At 54.7% G+C, this 15,529-nt stretch overlaps 1 protein-coding gene across 1 annotated transcript; it reads left to right on the plus strand.

Annotated features, from left to right (window-relative positions):
• The first annotated feature begins 901 nt into the window (after positions 1 to 901).
• Positions 902 to 7,615, plus strand: NODAL (nodal growth differentiation factor). The gene is made up of 3 exons (XM_077778516.1): positions 902 to 1,097; positions 5,134 to 5,831; positions 7,463 to 7,615. The coding sequence occupies exons 1-3, from the start codon at positions 902 to 904 to the stop codon at positions 7,613 to 7,615; spliced, it is 1,047 nt and encodes a 348-aa protein (XP_077634642.1).
• The last annotated feature ends 7,914 nt before the right edge of the window (positions 7,616 to 15,529 follow it).

Here is a 15,529-nt window from a genome sequence, read left to right on the forward strand (position 1 = left end):
GGGGGGGGGGGGGGGGGGGGGGTGACGCCCCCTGCGAAGGGAAGAGCCCGAAGCCACCACACATGCTCGGCTCTGAGGGCCCGGAGCACCCTGTTAGCTATGCCCCAGGCCCCGGCTTTGCTGAACACTTACTTCCCCTTCCTGATGGAGAAGTCTTCCGTCAGCCCGCTCACTCCCGCCCTTTGCCTTGTCCAGGTGAACACTTCCACCCCTGTCTGAAGCAGGTCCCCAGGGGCCTTCCTCCGGGCTCAGCTTCTTGGTTCCGGCAACTCCCCCAGCACCCCCATCACTGGTTCCCCAGAGCCGTCCAGACAGGCCCTGCCAGGTAAGGCCAGGGATGCTCCAGGAGCCCATCTGGGCGGTGTCCCGGAAGGCTGCACCTGGCCAGGCTGGGCTGGGGGAGCATGGAGGGCTGTGTGGGGCCTCACATGGCCTGAGAGCCCCCAGGGGGCACCGCGATTCCCTACCTCCTGCTGTGGAGCCAGACATCCATTTGGAGCCTGGAGAAACAGGAAAAGGCAGGGATCCGACCTAAGGCAGAGCAAGGCAGCTGCAAGTCTGACCTGACAGTAAGTCTGACCTGACAGTTGCCAGGGCCTCAGGAGCACGGCCTGTAGTGTCTAAAGAAACAGAGTGCCAGGCCGCCCAGACGCGCGAACTAGACAGACGGTCGCGGGACCTAGGGGTTCCTCCAGCTAAGCGGGTCTCCTCCTTCCCAGGCTCAGGGCTGGCCCTCCCGCAGCAGGTGGTCCCTCTGGGGGCCACCCCCCCTGGGTGCGGGGAGGTACAGGATCTCAAGGCTCCCCCCCACACACCCCGGGAAGGAGGGAGGGGGCGGGGCGGCCGCGAAGGCCTGGGATAAAAGGGGCGGAGGCGCCGCTCCAGGCCCAGCCAGCCCACCATGCAAGCCCCCCGCCTGCCCTGGTTCTTCCTGCACGCCTGGTGGGCCCTGCTCCAGGCGGGCGCCGCGACCGTGGCCCCGGTGCCCCTCCGTGCGCGGGGGCAGCCCTCGTCGCCGTCCCCTCTGGCGTACATGCTGAGCCTCTACCGCGACCCGCTGCCCCGGGCGGACATCATCCGCAGCCTGGAGGCGCAAGGTAGGCTGCGCCGCCCCGCCGGGCACCGGGGGCGCCTCGGGACTCCGGAAGGGCGCTGGGAAGTGCTGCGGGAGGGTGGCTCCGGGCTGGGGACCTCGCCGCCGAGGGCGCTCTGCGCCGGGAGGGAGCATCTGGGGTCCACGTCTGGAGTGGCACCGGCTCGGCACGCGTGGGGGGCGGGGGGGATTCTGGCATCAGGGAGGCGGCCTGGGCGGAGACCTCCGCGCTCTGGGCCTTGGCTCAGGGTGGGCAGAGCGCAGTGCTGGAAGGTGGGAGCCCGATTGCGCCCCTCGACGACGCGGTCTTGTTAAACCGCGTAACCTCCGGGCGCCTCGGTTTGCGCTTCCGTGAAATGGGGACATCAGTACCTCCCTTATAAACCGGTGGCGAGCGCCAGGTGACAAAGCACATAAAACGCTTAGCACAAAACCAGACACGGTAATAAATGGTCGTTATTATTGCTACCTACATTTTGTCGAATTTCTTTTCGCGCGTGAGGATGAATGGGTGCCGCAGGCTGACCGCCGCTTCGAGACCCGGCGTCGAGCATGTAACAAAATTAGGGATTAGAGTTCAGAGATCCGGGACTAGAGGTGGGGTGCCCCGAAGTCGGGAACTAAGGCAGGCTCGGGGACTCGAGTCTAGGCTGGGAAGGTGCCAGTGTCCCGAGTGGTACCGGGTTCGGGGCCTAGATTTGGATGAGAGAAACACTCAGCGACCATGGTGACCGGGCCGGGCGTTCCGGGCATCGGGCGCGACGGGCAGGTGGGTGCTGAGCAGAGGGAACCCGTCCACGAGGTCCCCTTGCCCCTTGCAATCCACATTCTGACTCCTGGGGTCTCGGGCAGACCCCTGCCGCCCTGCGCCGGCCTGTGCCTCCCTCTGCCGGCTGGGGCCAGACGGCCCTCCCCCTCGCTGGGGCGCAATCCACATCCGATCATCTGATCTAATTGGCCACCCGCCAGCCCTTTGGTCGAGATTGGGGGGTGGGGGCTCTTAGCTCCCTGGCCTGCCACGTCTGGGGTCAGACAGCCGATGACCCTCCTCGAAGGGTCATCTGGGGATCAGCTAGACTTAGGGACACCCGAGGGGCCAACCGGCTTCAAAATTACCGGAGTGCTCTGCTCAGTCCCTCTACCAGAAAGCTGGTGTGGGGAGGAGGCTGGGCAAGGGGGCAGGGGGTGCCCTTCTTCAGTTCGCTCTCTCCTTCTGGGGAGTTCCAGAAGGTTTGTGGTGGTTTGAGAGTCTGGGAGACTGGAAAACCGGCTTCAGGTCCCTCGAAACCTGCTTCCCAATTCCTGGTGTGTCTCCTGCATACCTAGTTTCCCCTTTTGTAAAGCAGGGGACTGGCTTTCTCTCTGCCTCATTTGTGTGTGAATGTGACAAAATATACATGACAAAATCCACCATTTTACTTTTTTTAAGTGTGTGGTGACATTAAGTACATTCACAGTGTCGTTAACCAGCTCCAGGTTTCGAAAGGAGCCAGAAGAGCCTGCCCGGAGGGACACTGGCGAAGGAGCGCTGATCTAAATCCTCCTTTCCCTCATAGGTTGATCTGTAACGCCGCACCAGTTCAGCGGGAGGCGGGCTGCAAACTGGGTTTGCATCTTTGTCTGTGGCTGTTGAACCAGCCTTTTCTCTCCTCTGCGAAACCGTGATAATGGCGGGGAGGACTTAAAGAGACAATGCTTGGCACCGGAAGCAATCAGTGGCAATTAACTGCTAGTTTATAATAATGTAGAGTGGACCCTTCATGTCATCCCCATGCCCTCGTTTCCTACAGAGCCCTGAATCCTAACTCAGCGCCCTGTTTGAGGGAGAGGGAACCCCAGGAGCATCAGCCCAACCGCGCTCTTAGAACAGGACATGGGTCAAGAATATCACTCAGTCCCGTGTGGCCCACTCAATTGAGTTGCGTGGCTAGGCTTCAGCGTGTCCACCAACCCTTTCCTGATAACCTGATACCAACAGTCACATTCGTTGTACAAGTGGGAGATGCTTTCTTTGCTGGGGAGAGCATTCTTGGCTTGTAGCAGGCATCGGTGACCCCCCCGCAAAACATTAGGCCCCCCTATCCTAACTAGAACGAGAGCCAGATCTCAGAGAACCTTCCAGCACTATGTCCCAAGGAGCCCTTGGCTGGGGGTGGGTCAAGGAGTCAAAGACTGCTCCACTGGGAAGGAGCACTCCATGCACGTTGTCTATCCTGGTAACAGATGACTTTGCTCCTCTGTCCAGGTCTTTCACTACCCATCCGGACACCTTCATTTCTAACCTGGGACGTCAACAATGATAAGGAGGTGGTTGATGACAGCCCACATCCCTTGCACTGTGGCTGTGCGGGGCAAGGCACTTCGTGCACATTATCTCAGCGAATCCTAGCATCTCTGTGAGGTGGATATGGTCACTGTCTCCCTTTTGCAAAGTGGGAAACTGAGACCCAGAGAAGGAAAGCAACCGGCCCAGTGTTAAACAGCAAGTGGCAGAATCTGAACCATCACACAGGAGGCACAAGAGCCCCTGCTCTTGATCACTGAGCTGGAATGTCTTCCTCTAAAAGGCCATTTGTGGCTACTTGAGATAAAAAGTGCTTAACTCCTGGTGCAGGTGGCCAGGAGTGGTTACACGTCCCACCGAATCCCCAGGGGGTGCCTCAGTGGGCACTGGGTAACGCAGGCCTCCTCCCCACACCTCTGGGGAGAGCTGCTAGCCTGTGGCCGGTTATTGCACCCTGCAGGTGCTAATGAGGAGGGAAGTGGAAATTAAGTGAAGAAGAGAGGCTGGGGAGGGCCTAGGAGAAGCTGCCAGGAAGCTGAAGCTGGGAACCGCTTCCTTATATTTCAGGCTGGATTTCTCAGGGAAATTCACTCACCATCTCACCAAAAATGCCCTAGGAGGCAATAAAAAAAAAAAGTAAACTGTCGTGTGGTCTGCCCAGGGCGGACCTAAATCGGAGATCATCGCTACCCTTGAGATCTGTTCATGAAAGGGTTAGCGTTTTTATTCTAAGGAATAATCCCTGACTTTTATTTAGCAACAGACCGCCAACCCTTTTTATTTCCATGACTGCTTGTGATAGGCAGAGAAGGGCAGCGCATGACCATTCCCATCACAAAGGAGAGGAAACTGGACTTGAAACAAGTTCAAGGTCACTTTTAGGTGACCTGAAAATGCCAAATACATGCTTTTCCCAGATATTGGACCAAATGAGTCCAGGACTAAGATGAATGGAACATGCTTCCCCATTCTGTTTCATCCAATTTGGGTTTCGGCATCTTGGGGAGGGGGCTTGGACCAGCCTGGGGCTGTGTGTGTGTTTGTCGTGTCTGCCCCAGGCATGTGGATGACCTGACAGGGGGCAGTGGTGAGCACCCTGCGGGTAGGTGGGAAAGCCCACGGGTTGGAAAACTGCCAGGTAGTGCAAAGTGAAGCTTCGAATGCCCATAGAACTGTATGTGGAAGGTTGTCAAAAACTCCGAAAGTTTCTGCCTCCGTCTTTAGAAACAGGTGGAGGAGAGGGTGGCCAGTCAGCGGCTTCTGTTGCCTGTGCCTCCCAAGAGAGTTTGGAGCATTTCCATGTGCACGTGAATGAGGCCACCCTTTCCGATGAGGAAACAGAGTCTGGGGAGGTGACTTGCTCAAGATCACAGGGTGAGTGGGAGCCCAGGGTTTAGGTCGGAAAGCTCAGGGTTTGGCCAAAGAGCAGGGAGAACGCGTCCAGTTTCTACCAGTTGTTCTCCGGCTCCAGGGGGGGGTCTTGGAGGGAACAGCAGAACCGGGATGTGGAGTTTGGGCTTTGCAGTCGGGCAGAGCAGGGTCACTTCTTGGCTCCACCACCTTGTGCAGGTCATTTAACCTCTCCGAGCCTCTATTCGAATTGGACTAAAACGGACTCCACAGTCCCACCTCGTAGGGTAGGGGTGAGGATTGAGAGGGTCCCTGTCAGGTGAAGGCTTCAAGACGAGCTCTAGTGAGCATGCAGGGGGCCCCCACTCACCCTGCTTCCTTCCTGGTTTCTCCCCCTCCCCCCCAGATGTGGACGTGGATGGGCGGAACTGGACCTTTGCTTTTGACTTCTCCTTCCTGAGCCAGGCGGAGGAGCTGGTGTGGGCCGAGCTCCGGCTGCAGCTGCCCGGCCCCGTGGACCTTCCCCCTGGCGTTCTGCTCTCCCTCGAGATGTTCCACCAGCTAAAGCCGGAGGCGGAGCAGGACCCAGCCGACTGCCGGGAGCGTCTTCGGATGGACTCGTTCACTGTCCCTCTGTCCCAGGTGACCTTTTCCTCAGGCAGCATGGTCCTGGAGGTGACCAGGCCGCTCTCCAAGTGGCTGAAGCACCCTGGGGAGCTGGCGGAGCAGATGTCCAGTTTGGCCGGAGAGTGTCCGCAGCCGCCTCCCGCCCCGCCGGTCACCAGTGCGCTCCTCATGCTCTACTCCAACCTCTCCCCGGAGCAGAGGCGGCTGGGTGGCTCCACCTTGTTGTGGGAGGCGGAGAGCTCCTGGCGGGCCCGAGAGGGACAGCTCTCCCAGGAGACGGCCAAGAGGCACCGCCGGCACCCCTTGCCGGACAGAAGCCAGCTGTGTCGGAAGGTCAAGTTCCAGGTGGACTTCAACCTCATCGGATGGGGCTCCTGGATCATCTACCCCAAGCAGTACAACGCCTACCGTTGCGAGGGCGAGTGTCCTAACCCTGTTGGGGAGGAGTTCCATCCCACTAACCACGCGTACATCCAGGTGCGGCGCCCTGCCAGGGGAGGGGAGGCGGCAGGCTCTGCGGGAGGAGTGGCCCTTCTGCCCGATCGGGGGACAGGACTCACTATTCCACTGCTATTCCACTGCTGCCCATTCACTCCCTTATTCAAGCACCAACAGTGTGCCAGCTGCTGCACTGGGATATAGTGACCTGTGGCACCAGCCTCAGAGGGCCTATGTGGATTCATGCCCCACTGGGTAACCTTGAACACCTTGCTTCCTTAGGACTTCTTCCTTGTCTTTTGTAAACTTCGGGGTGGCGGGTATAGACTAGAAAGCCTCAGTTTCTCCTCGGCTCTGATTTCTAGGGAAGGGAGATCAGAATCTGGACTTTGGGAATAAACCTGGATTTGGTTCCTACAGATTAGCTGTGTGATATTGACCAAATTGCGTAGTCTCTTTGAGCCTCAGTTTTACCACATGTGAATCGGGGATGGCAATGCCGTGTTTCATAGGAATGTTGTAGGTGTAAATGAGATGATATGTATACACGTGTATATCTGTGGGCAGATAACTGGCACGTGTGATGTATTATCATTACTAGACGTCTGTGATTCACTGATGAAATGGGGCCACATTTATGGGGCCATGGTTGGGGTAATACTGTTTCCACCACTGTACTTTTGCTGCCTAAAAGAGGAGGTTTTTTTACAGTAAAGAAGGCTGAGGCTACCACCAGGTGCCACACTAATCAGCCTAAGGTCTGGAAGGTGGTGGAGGAGAGCAAAGGGAGAATGAGAGGCAGAAAACAGAGAATAGAGCCTAACATGGTGGCCCTGATATTGGGTTTCAGAGCCTCTGGGGGGTATGTGAGCTGAGCTCATGAAAGGGAAACACTGGGTGGGTGGGGGCAGAGCTCTGTGGGACCTTCCCCAGGCGGAGGCCTGAGCCTCTCGGGGGACTTCCTCAACCTACCTGCTGTATGATTAAGGGGGCCCGCAGAGACCCGGATAGTCCCAGCTGGCAACTCGGATACTGGGATCTGAAAAGACTTCACTGGACCACAGGGACGGGGCCCGGTTCCAGAGTGCCGAGGGATTGTTACCTTTTCTCCTATTGACTTCGTTTGCCCTTCTCTGGGCAACAAAGCAAATCCCACAAGAATTTCCGCATGACTCTCTTTTGCTTCATGTTTCTGGAACTAAACCAGGAGTTTCTTGGAATTGGTATGCACTCTAGGCTAGCACAGTAGAAGGACATGTAAGTTTGCTGTTGCTCTACCCAGAGACAGCTTTTAGAATCTTCTGCTTAGCTCTTTACTTATTTTTTAAAAAATTTTTTATGTTTATTTATTTTTGAGAGAGAGAGAAACAATGTGAGTGGGGGAGAGGCAGACACAGAATGTGAATGAGGCTCCAGGCTCTGAGCTGTCAGCACATATCCTGACGCGGGGCTCGAACCCACGAACCGTGAGATCATGACCTGAGCCGAAGTCGGACGCTTAACCGACTGAGCCACCCAGGCGCCCCTACTTGTTTTTTTAAATAGCCTGTAAAGTTACTTTGCATGTTAGACTTGGTGATATGCTGGCATGCTGATTCCTTTATGCACACCATTTTCTTCTGTTTTGGTACCCAGAAACTGATTTTAACTAACTTCTTCCCCACCCCCAGAGTCTGCTGAAACGATACCAGCCCCACCGAGTCCCTTCTACCTGCTGTGCCCCGGTGAAGACCAAGCCGTTGAGCATGCTGTATGTGGACAATGGCAGAGTCCTTCTAGACCATCACAAGGACATGATTGTGGAAGAATGTGGGTGCCTTTGAGGAGATCTTGGAGGAAGCTGGATTTGCTGTACCCTGGGAAGTTGGGAAGGTCCTAGAAGACACAAGAGCCATCTAATCCAATGAGGAGAAACAGAGGGGGAGGGGAGGTTGCTCTGCCTGCCCGATGTGAGGAGGAAGGGCGTCCCCTCTGTAAAGGAAGGCTCTGTGGACTCTGGCTCAACACAGAGGCTGCCCTCAGGAGAGCGGGCAAGCCTGTGGAAGCAGGCTTGTTGGGTTTTCTCTTTACTGAAGAGATGTGGTGAGTAAAAGCACTAGCGAAAGGGTTCTTTACTTGACTTTTTAACCTATGAACCCCCAGAAGTTATATATAAAAGTTGGGGCATATGTGCATTCATTTTTGAGGTGGGACAGAGATAACTTTTATGTATTCTCAAAAGTGGTCTTTGACCACCCCCGCCCGCTGCCAAGATTGAGTTCACTGTGTTAAATGAAAAACGGTTGGCTCAAGGGGCACCTGGGTGGCTCAGGTCAGTTTGGTTAAGCGTCCTACTCTTGATCTCAGCTCAGATCTTGATCTCAGGGTCGGGAGTTCAAGCCCCGCATTGGGCTCCGCGCTGGGCGTGAAGCCTACTTAAACAATTAAACAATTTTTTTTTTAGAAATAAAGAGTTGGCTCTTCTTGCGTCCGGCTGGTTTAGGGGAGCCCCCGCATTCTTCAGGCTGCCCAGTGGCAATCTGTTGGCCTTGTCCAGAGGCTCCCTGGAGTGGGTCTCCGCTAATGAGCTGCACAAACAATAAAGCCATTGTGAAGCCCTCCAAGGCCAGCTGGTGCCTTGGAAGGGAGAGCCAGGAACTCCGAACTGGCCTCACTGGACCACAGGAGCGGAGCCCGTGGTCATCTCTGTCAGCCTGCTCAGGCAGACACAATCCGAGTCTATTAAAGCTGGTGACAATTCACTTCAGTCTGTCACTGTGGGCTGTGAATGAGGCCTCTGAGCTTCCCATCCAGCAGGGGTGAAGTAGCCTAAGACTTGGATTAACTTGGCTCAGGGTCACAGTCCAGCCACTGAGAAGCCGTGTGACCTCAGGCGAGGAACTCCTTGCCCAGCCTCTTCCTGTGAAATGAAAGTACGTGGATCCTAACATACTCCTGTAAAATGCCTGCTGGCAGGGGGCCGCCTGGGTGGCTCAGTCGGTTGGGCGTCTGACTTGAGCTCAGGTCATGATCTCACGGTTCGTGGGTTCAATCCTTGCATTGGGCTCTGTGCTGACAGCCAGCTCAGAGCCTGGAGTCTGTTTCAATTCTGTTTCTCCCTGTCTCTCTGACCCTCCCCTTCTCATGCTGTCTCTCTCTCTCAAAAATAAGTTTTAAAAAGTTAAAAGAAAAATTAAAAATAAAATGCCTGCTGGCGGGTCCAGAAGAGCCACAGGCCTTAAGTCCTGCACCGTCCTCTGGGCCTTATCCCCATCCCCCTCTACAGCGTGTGAGGCCTGCTGAGCCCCGGCCCTGCCCTACCCCCTTTACCCAACCTTCATCAGCTCAGGCTTCTAAGTCTGGCTGACTCTGGGGCTCCACCTCACAGCCCAGTAGAAAGAAGCCAAGCTTTCTCGTAGGAAGCGCTACCACAAAAACTGAGCACATCTTTGCCTTTTGGATAAAAAGACCCCAAAGGCAGCGATTCTGTTTTTCTCTTTTAGTTGACCTCATTAAGCATTGCCCAAACGGGCTATTTTTGTTTGGCAGGGAAGGTGGGGGCTGTTTTACTGGGAATGGGGGTTTAGTGATTCTGCTGCTCTTCTTTCCCAAGAAGCCTGTCCCCTTATGCTCCGGGAACATGATCCCCGTCGCGTGGGAAGCCCTCCTGACCTTAGACGTGCCTCAGCCACAGCCTTGGTTGAGCCAAGGTAGTAATCCGGGCCTAGGCTGGATAAGCCAGAGCCAGGCCCGGGCTGGAGAAACTCAAAGCCCTGATTCAGCAACAAGGCTGGTCCCGCTCTTCATTTCCGGGAGTGGAAACGGACCTGCCTTCACCACAATCCCAAGTCCCAACAGGATTCTGCATCTGAATCTGTTTGGAAAGCAGTGGGGTTGGGGAGGCCTAGGGAGGCCAGCTTTCATCCCATCCACTTTCTTAGGTGAGAGCCCGCAGCCGCCTGGAGGCCCGCCCACAGCTGGGGGTGGCTGCAGCAAGAACTCAGCTCTGGTCTCTGGAGCCCCAGGGACCCTGTCCTGAATAGCATCTGGAGGTTTTTGCCCCCCTACCTTTAGGTCAAGTCCTCGCCTTTGTGCCCAAATGTTTGGACCCAATTTCACTCCCAGCCTGAAGTTCTTGGGAGGGAAAAATCCCATCCTAAGGCTTTAGAGCATCTTACTTAGTAGACAGGTGCCCAACATTTCTTCTGCAGCCGGGGCCAGGAAAGCAGAAGTTCAAGCTATTTGTGACCACAGCTTGTGGGAGCAGCTTTACGGGCTCCCAACAAACCTCGTGGAGAATGAGGCAGGCACAAAAACGAGGCAGGGCTACGTTTTGCTGACCCCTGCTGAGAGCTTGGCACTGGGCCTGTCTGCCGTGGGTCACCCCGCTGCCGGGCCAGGGGCCCTCAGGATCAAGCCTAGCAATGCTGCTTCATGCTCTGGGCCCCGTGGTAAGGCTTTGTACCAGAGGAAATACCGTGTCTAAGAAGGGAGCCCTAACCTGGGAGCCAGGAAAGGGCTTTTACAAGTGATTTGAACTTGCTCTCAAGGCAAAGGCCTACTGTACTTAGAGTAGCGCCAAGCCAGTAGCTGAGTGGGGAAAATGCGATGCCTTGCTCTCCTTGGCTGGGCAAGTACGCAGGAGTGGAGAAAAGGAAGGATGACTAAAAAGAAAAGCAGCAGAAGCATGGGCAACACAGGATGCGGGAGGTGGTTGTGACTCTGGCAGCACCATTAGGGGTTTTGCCTCCTTCCCCAGTCTCTCATTCCTGGGGGTAAAGCCCTGATCGTCCAGATCCCAAGTTGCCTTTGAAGTTAACATCCTACCTGCCTCTGAGCAAAGTCAAGGATGTGAAGCGCTGTCAAAATGGTTGGCGCTGTCTTCCCCTAAAGTTTCAGTCCTTCTGGAGGTCCCAGGGCTAGGTGGTGGCTGCAGCAGGCTCCACGCCCAAACCTGCTCACTGCCAAGGGAAAGGAGGCCCAACTGGCTGACTGCTGGTCGCCACACCAACTGGGCTGAGCTCCAGTCCTTTACTGAACTCTTCCCAAACCAGGCGCTAGGCTAAGTGCTTCCCGTAAGCCTTAGCCGAGCCCCATGGCCACCTTGGAAAGTGGTAGATCCTAACCCTAGCCTACAGCCCAGAATCCTGCTGGACAAGGTGAGGCCTCTAAGCAGCTCAGCTGGTATTCAAGGCCGTCTCACTCCGTAGCCTGTGAACTAAACCTCTACACTGCTCCGACGTGAGAAGGCTTCCTCAAGTCCACTGCTTTATTCTGCACACCTCTGTTCACACCTAGAACACGACAGGGTTCTTGTTCTTGGTTAGGAGGCTTCTTGGATTAACAATAGCACAGCAGCATGGCCTAGTGTAAGACCTCAGATATGACCCATTCCTAACAGGTGCCCTTGGGAGCATAGGCAGCTCCCTTCAGAACTTCAGAAAAGGAAAGGCAGTTTGTCTGGGCTTCTGCGAGGCTGGCATCTGGACAGGGCCTTTCCTGTGTATCCAGCTCCACAGGCACGTGTTCACGGCCAAGCTCCGAGGAAAGGGACACGCCCCCTTGCTGCATATACAAGGCCAGACAGACAAAGAAAGGGCTCCACGAATGTTGAGAACCGATCCTCGAGGTGACTGACCATCTGCGTCCATCCACCTCACTGGTCAGGACCCTCCAAATGTGAGGGTCACCTGAAAGTTTACAAACTCAAAGAAAACACAAGGTGATACTCAAGATCTTTATTGATTTAACTGTAACAGCAACCATTGGTGAGAATTTAATTTTTTCCCTAATTTCCAAACACCTGCTGGTTTAGGACAGTTACCAAAAAAACAAAACAAAACAACAAAACAACCCAACAAAAAACCAACCACGGATTCACACAGGACTGCCTCCAGGCTGTCCTCTGCTATCCATCCACAACCGTGAAGTGGATGGTGGGGAGCATGGGGGGGGGGGGGGGGGAACACNAGTCTCCACTTTTCCATTCAGAGTCAATGGAAACGAGCCACTGGTGGCACTAAGACGGGAAAGGGCATTTGTTTTATATATAAAATATTTTAAAGATGCTGAAAACAGACACCTGGATATTGAGTGTCCTCTGGGCTCTCCCAGACACCTCCTCTGAGGTCTGCCCCGGGGCACCTGGGTGGGAAGAGGCGGGCTTGTCTCCCGGGGAAGGAAAGGCACTGGCTCACAGCACTCAGGGATTCGGACACAGCCGCCGGGGGGCAGGATGGCTAACTCGAACAGCTGCTCCTTATCTTGACTGCTCCTTCCCCACCCTCCTGGTTTCAAGTAAAAGTCACCCTTGGCCANTACACTGGGTGCAAGAATGGATATTCTGTGCTAGATTCATGGAATCCTCTTGGAAGTGTCCAGGAATTTTGGGTTTAGGCACCGGCAAGAGCTCCCTTTGGAAATTTCAGCACAGCCAAATGATTATCAAGCATTGCAGCATCTCTCTGCCAGACTCCCGCTCTCAGAAAGGTGGCAGAGTAAGGATTTAAAGACGCCAGGAACTGCGTTTTGTCTCGGCAATATTTCCCACTGCTCATCCATACGGGATAGTCTGCGGGCAGAGGCTAAGCAAAGAGAAACCACAGATCACCTGAACAGGGACTCGAGACCTCCGAAATCTAGCTTTGCCAAAGGGTGTGAACTTCCAGGACCAGCCCAGAGGCAGACATTTAAATTCCGGAAGGTGGGCAAGATGACATGATTGTTTGAAAAAATAAGTTTGCATCCATCTCCCTAGAGTCTTCAGTAAGAAACTTCTCTGAGCTAACTTCATGGAAACCTCAGTGCTTCATGGGAAAATCCTTACTAGAACAGGAAACGCCCCTGGGGGATAAGCATTCAAAAGAATTTTGACCCAACTACCTCAAGATCTGATTTTGTCCTTTATTAAAAGCTGAGAGCTAAAGGAGCAGGAGTGTGTGGGGGGGTGGGTAACCATACTCCCTTCAAAGTCCAGACCGAAACTGCCCTCCCAAAGAAACGATGCTTTTTTAAAATGAGTATTACCCGGTCCCAGATGTCATGGGTGGGTAAGTGATTGGGTTTCGCAGACAGTTGCTATGCCTGCAGTCCAGAAACATGCCTACAGGTAAATTCTGACCCAGATGGAGATGCAGTGGACCTCCGCCTCTCTCTACAGGAGAATGCAAAGGGCCAAGGGCCCTGGCTTCAAGCAGCCAAGATGCCTGGCACCCCCATCGAACATCCAAGAAGGGGAGAATGGGTAGAGAGTCTGGTTCTGGGACATGGCTGCCAACATGATGAGCCCCTCGTACCAGCTGCCTTGACTCAACGGGGTCACTCAGCGCAGGCTGGCTGAACGACGGACTCCGACTGCCACACATGCAGCAGGCAGCGGGCTACCAGGAATGTCTGACCTGAGGTCGGAGCGTCCAAAGAACTGGTAACCCGAACAACAAAAAATAAAAGACCACCGATTCTGAATCCACCTCAAAATCAGATGGAAAAACACAACTCGTCAACTCATCTGGAAGTGCTGTAGAGAGGAGTTCCTTACTTGTGGAGGAAGCACCCGTTTTCTTACAGCTGCCTCCGCAGCGGTGCCTCTGGTTCAAGTTCACACTAAACCAAGCACGGCGACAGAGAAGAAACCGCCAAGGAAGAGGCGGAGCACAAAGCCTGCCAGGAATGTGCATCTGGAAGCGGTCTGAAGTCTCCAGAGCATGGCCGGACACGGGCGCCAGAAATAGCACACACTAAGAATGTGCTCACCTGACTAGCCTCATCTGAGTGTCCCTCACGGTTGAAGAGAGGGCCTCTCACTCTCTTTAAGAACACGTTTCCATCAGGAAGCCCAGGACGAGGGGGCGCGCACGGAGGATACAATGGATTTGGAGGAGCAATCAAGCACGCCTGCCATCGCTAATTCCCAGATGTTGCGACTTAATCGGAGAAGTGGCTTCTTGGGTGAGACCTGACTCCAAGCTGTTCCAGCTGGTATGGCTGCAAAGACCAGGTGCCAAGCACCAACTCTGGTAGGGACCTGGCTTCCAGACGCCATCATCTATTTCACCCTGAAACTGAACTGGTAAGCTTTTTACTCAGCCTGGTAACCTGGCATCTAACTCCTATTTCCTCCTTCTGCTTATCAACCCTGACTCCAATGAAGGCTGTTTTAGTGGCTCTGCTAGAAGGATCCAGTTCCGTGTGTCAAGTCGTGGCTAAGGGAGATGCAAGGAAGTGGTACTGAGGCTCAGAGACACCACGCCTGGGACTCGCCGTGATGCATCCTGGAGCTGCTGGTCATTAGGCAAATGGATGGCTCTTTATTCTCCTGGGAATTGTCATTTCTCGTCACTCTTAAAACCAGCAGGTGGCTTCGGGGAAAGAGTGTCTGCCTTCTTGCCAGGAGATGCAGTAGCAACATCTCTCTTGGGGTGTTATCTAGTTTAACCAACTCCCTGTTGGACTGCCTCTCTCCTCTGGGGGGGGTGAGGTGGTTTTAAGATCCATCCTCAAATTCTGTGCTGCTGCTCCAGCTCCATTCCCAGGTGCGGTGTGACTCCCCGCCACTCGGGTGCAGGCCGGGCTCCGGAGCCCACTTCTCGGGAACAGAATCGGGAGGAGCTGATGTGTGTGCTTTCCGAGACGTCACTGTAGGCACCGCAGACTCCCTCATACCCTCCCCTGGGGGACACCCTGCTCGGGGAGACAGCTGCCGTGGTGGGAGGACACTCCTGCTGCCCTGCGGACAGAGTGGAGAAGTGGGCTCTTGGCCCCGGGTGACTGCAGACCCTACCACCAACATCACGACTGCCACTTCCTGAGACCCTGTGCCAGCACCGTTGCCCAGCCACTTCCCAGTTGCTAACTCCAGAAGCCGACAGCTACTGTGTGCTCTTTTAAGATTCAGTTTGGGAATAATTTGTCACACAGCAACAGAGTGCTAATACAGGTAGAAGGCCAAACAAGAAGTCAGTGGCTCTACAGCGCACTCTCGAGAATGCTTAGCTTTTTGAAAAGAATGTGGGGAAGTGGGGAGCTCGGTGAACCACACCGGAAGGAAGACAGACCAGTGTCTCCTGCTGGAATCTGGAGGAACAAGGCCATCTCTCAGGAAAATGGGCTGTCTTCAGAAGTACAGACCCATGGTGTCCTCATAAGAACAACAAATAATCCCTATGATTTTAAGAACCACCTCATTCATATGGTACCCTCAGGAGACTCCCTCCCCCAGCGAAGGCAAGAGAGAGGATTCCTTCTTCTGGATCTGGCTTGCCCTGAAAATCATCCTGTGAGGCCGGGCAAAAAGGTGTCATCTGTTACAAGTTAATCTGTTGCCGTGTGAAATTATCTTTAAAATGCAGGCTCATGGTCAAGGTCTCTCTCGTGGTAGTGGCCTCCAGGAAAGAACTGCACCAAGCAGTAAGGAGCTCCTTGCAGACAAGGACAGAAGGACGGGGCCGCTGCTGTATCATACAGCTAACACGCCCCGCAGACAATAGAAAAACGGCCTCCGATGAAGGAGCTAAGTGCAGAGAGTCACCAAGATGGCACAAAAGGGGAAAATGGCATCATGATACTACTCACGCTGGCAAGAAAGCCACGCCCCGTGGTGAGCAAGGAGGCGGAGTTTTCCCGTGCAGCAATAAAGATCGGGAAGGGGCCTCTCTCCTGCTCATTGCCCGACCAGCCTAGCGGGAGCTGGGGCCGGGTCCACGCATGAAAAGCCTCATTCCCAAGGAATCAAGCTCCCGGGGGACAAAGGGATCCTGAGC

The sequence above is a fragment of the Crocuta crocuta genome, unplaced genomic scaffold (genome assembly GCF_008692635.1).
Source record: "Crocuta crocuta isolate KB4526 unplaced genomic scaffold, BGI_CrCroc_1.0 scaffold167, whole genome shotgun sequence".
Taxonomy (NCBI): Eukaryota; Metazoa; Chordata; class Mammalia; order Carnivora; family Hyaenidae; genus Crocuta; species Crocuta crocuta.

Excerpts from the sequence above, each read along its gene's own strand:
- NODAL (XM_077778516.1), top strand. The coding sequence starts at position 902 with ATGCAAGCCCCCCGCCTGCCCTGGTTCTTCCTGCACGCCTGGTGGGCC. Across the intron at positions 1,098-5,133 it reads CCGCAGCCTGGAGGCGCAAG|ATGTGGACGTGGATGGGCGG; the intron begins GTAGGCTGCGCC and ends CCTCCCCCCCAG. Across the intron at positions 5,832-7,462 it reads CTAACCACGCGTACATCCAG|AGTCTGCTGAAACGATACCA; the intron begins GTGCGGCGCCCT and ends CCCCACCCCCAG.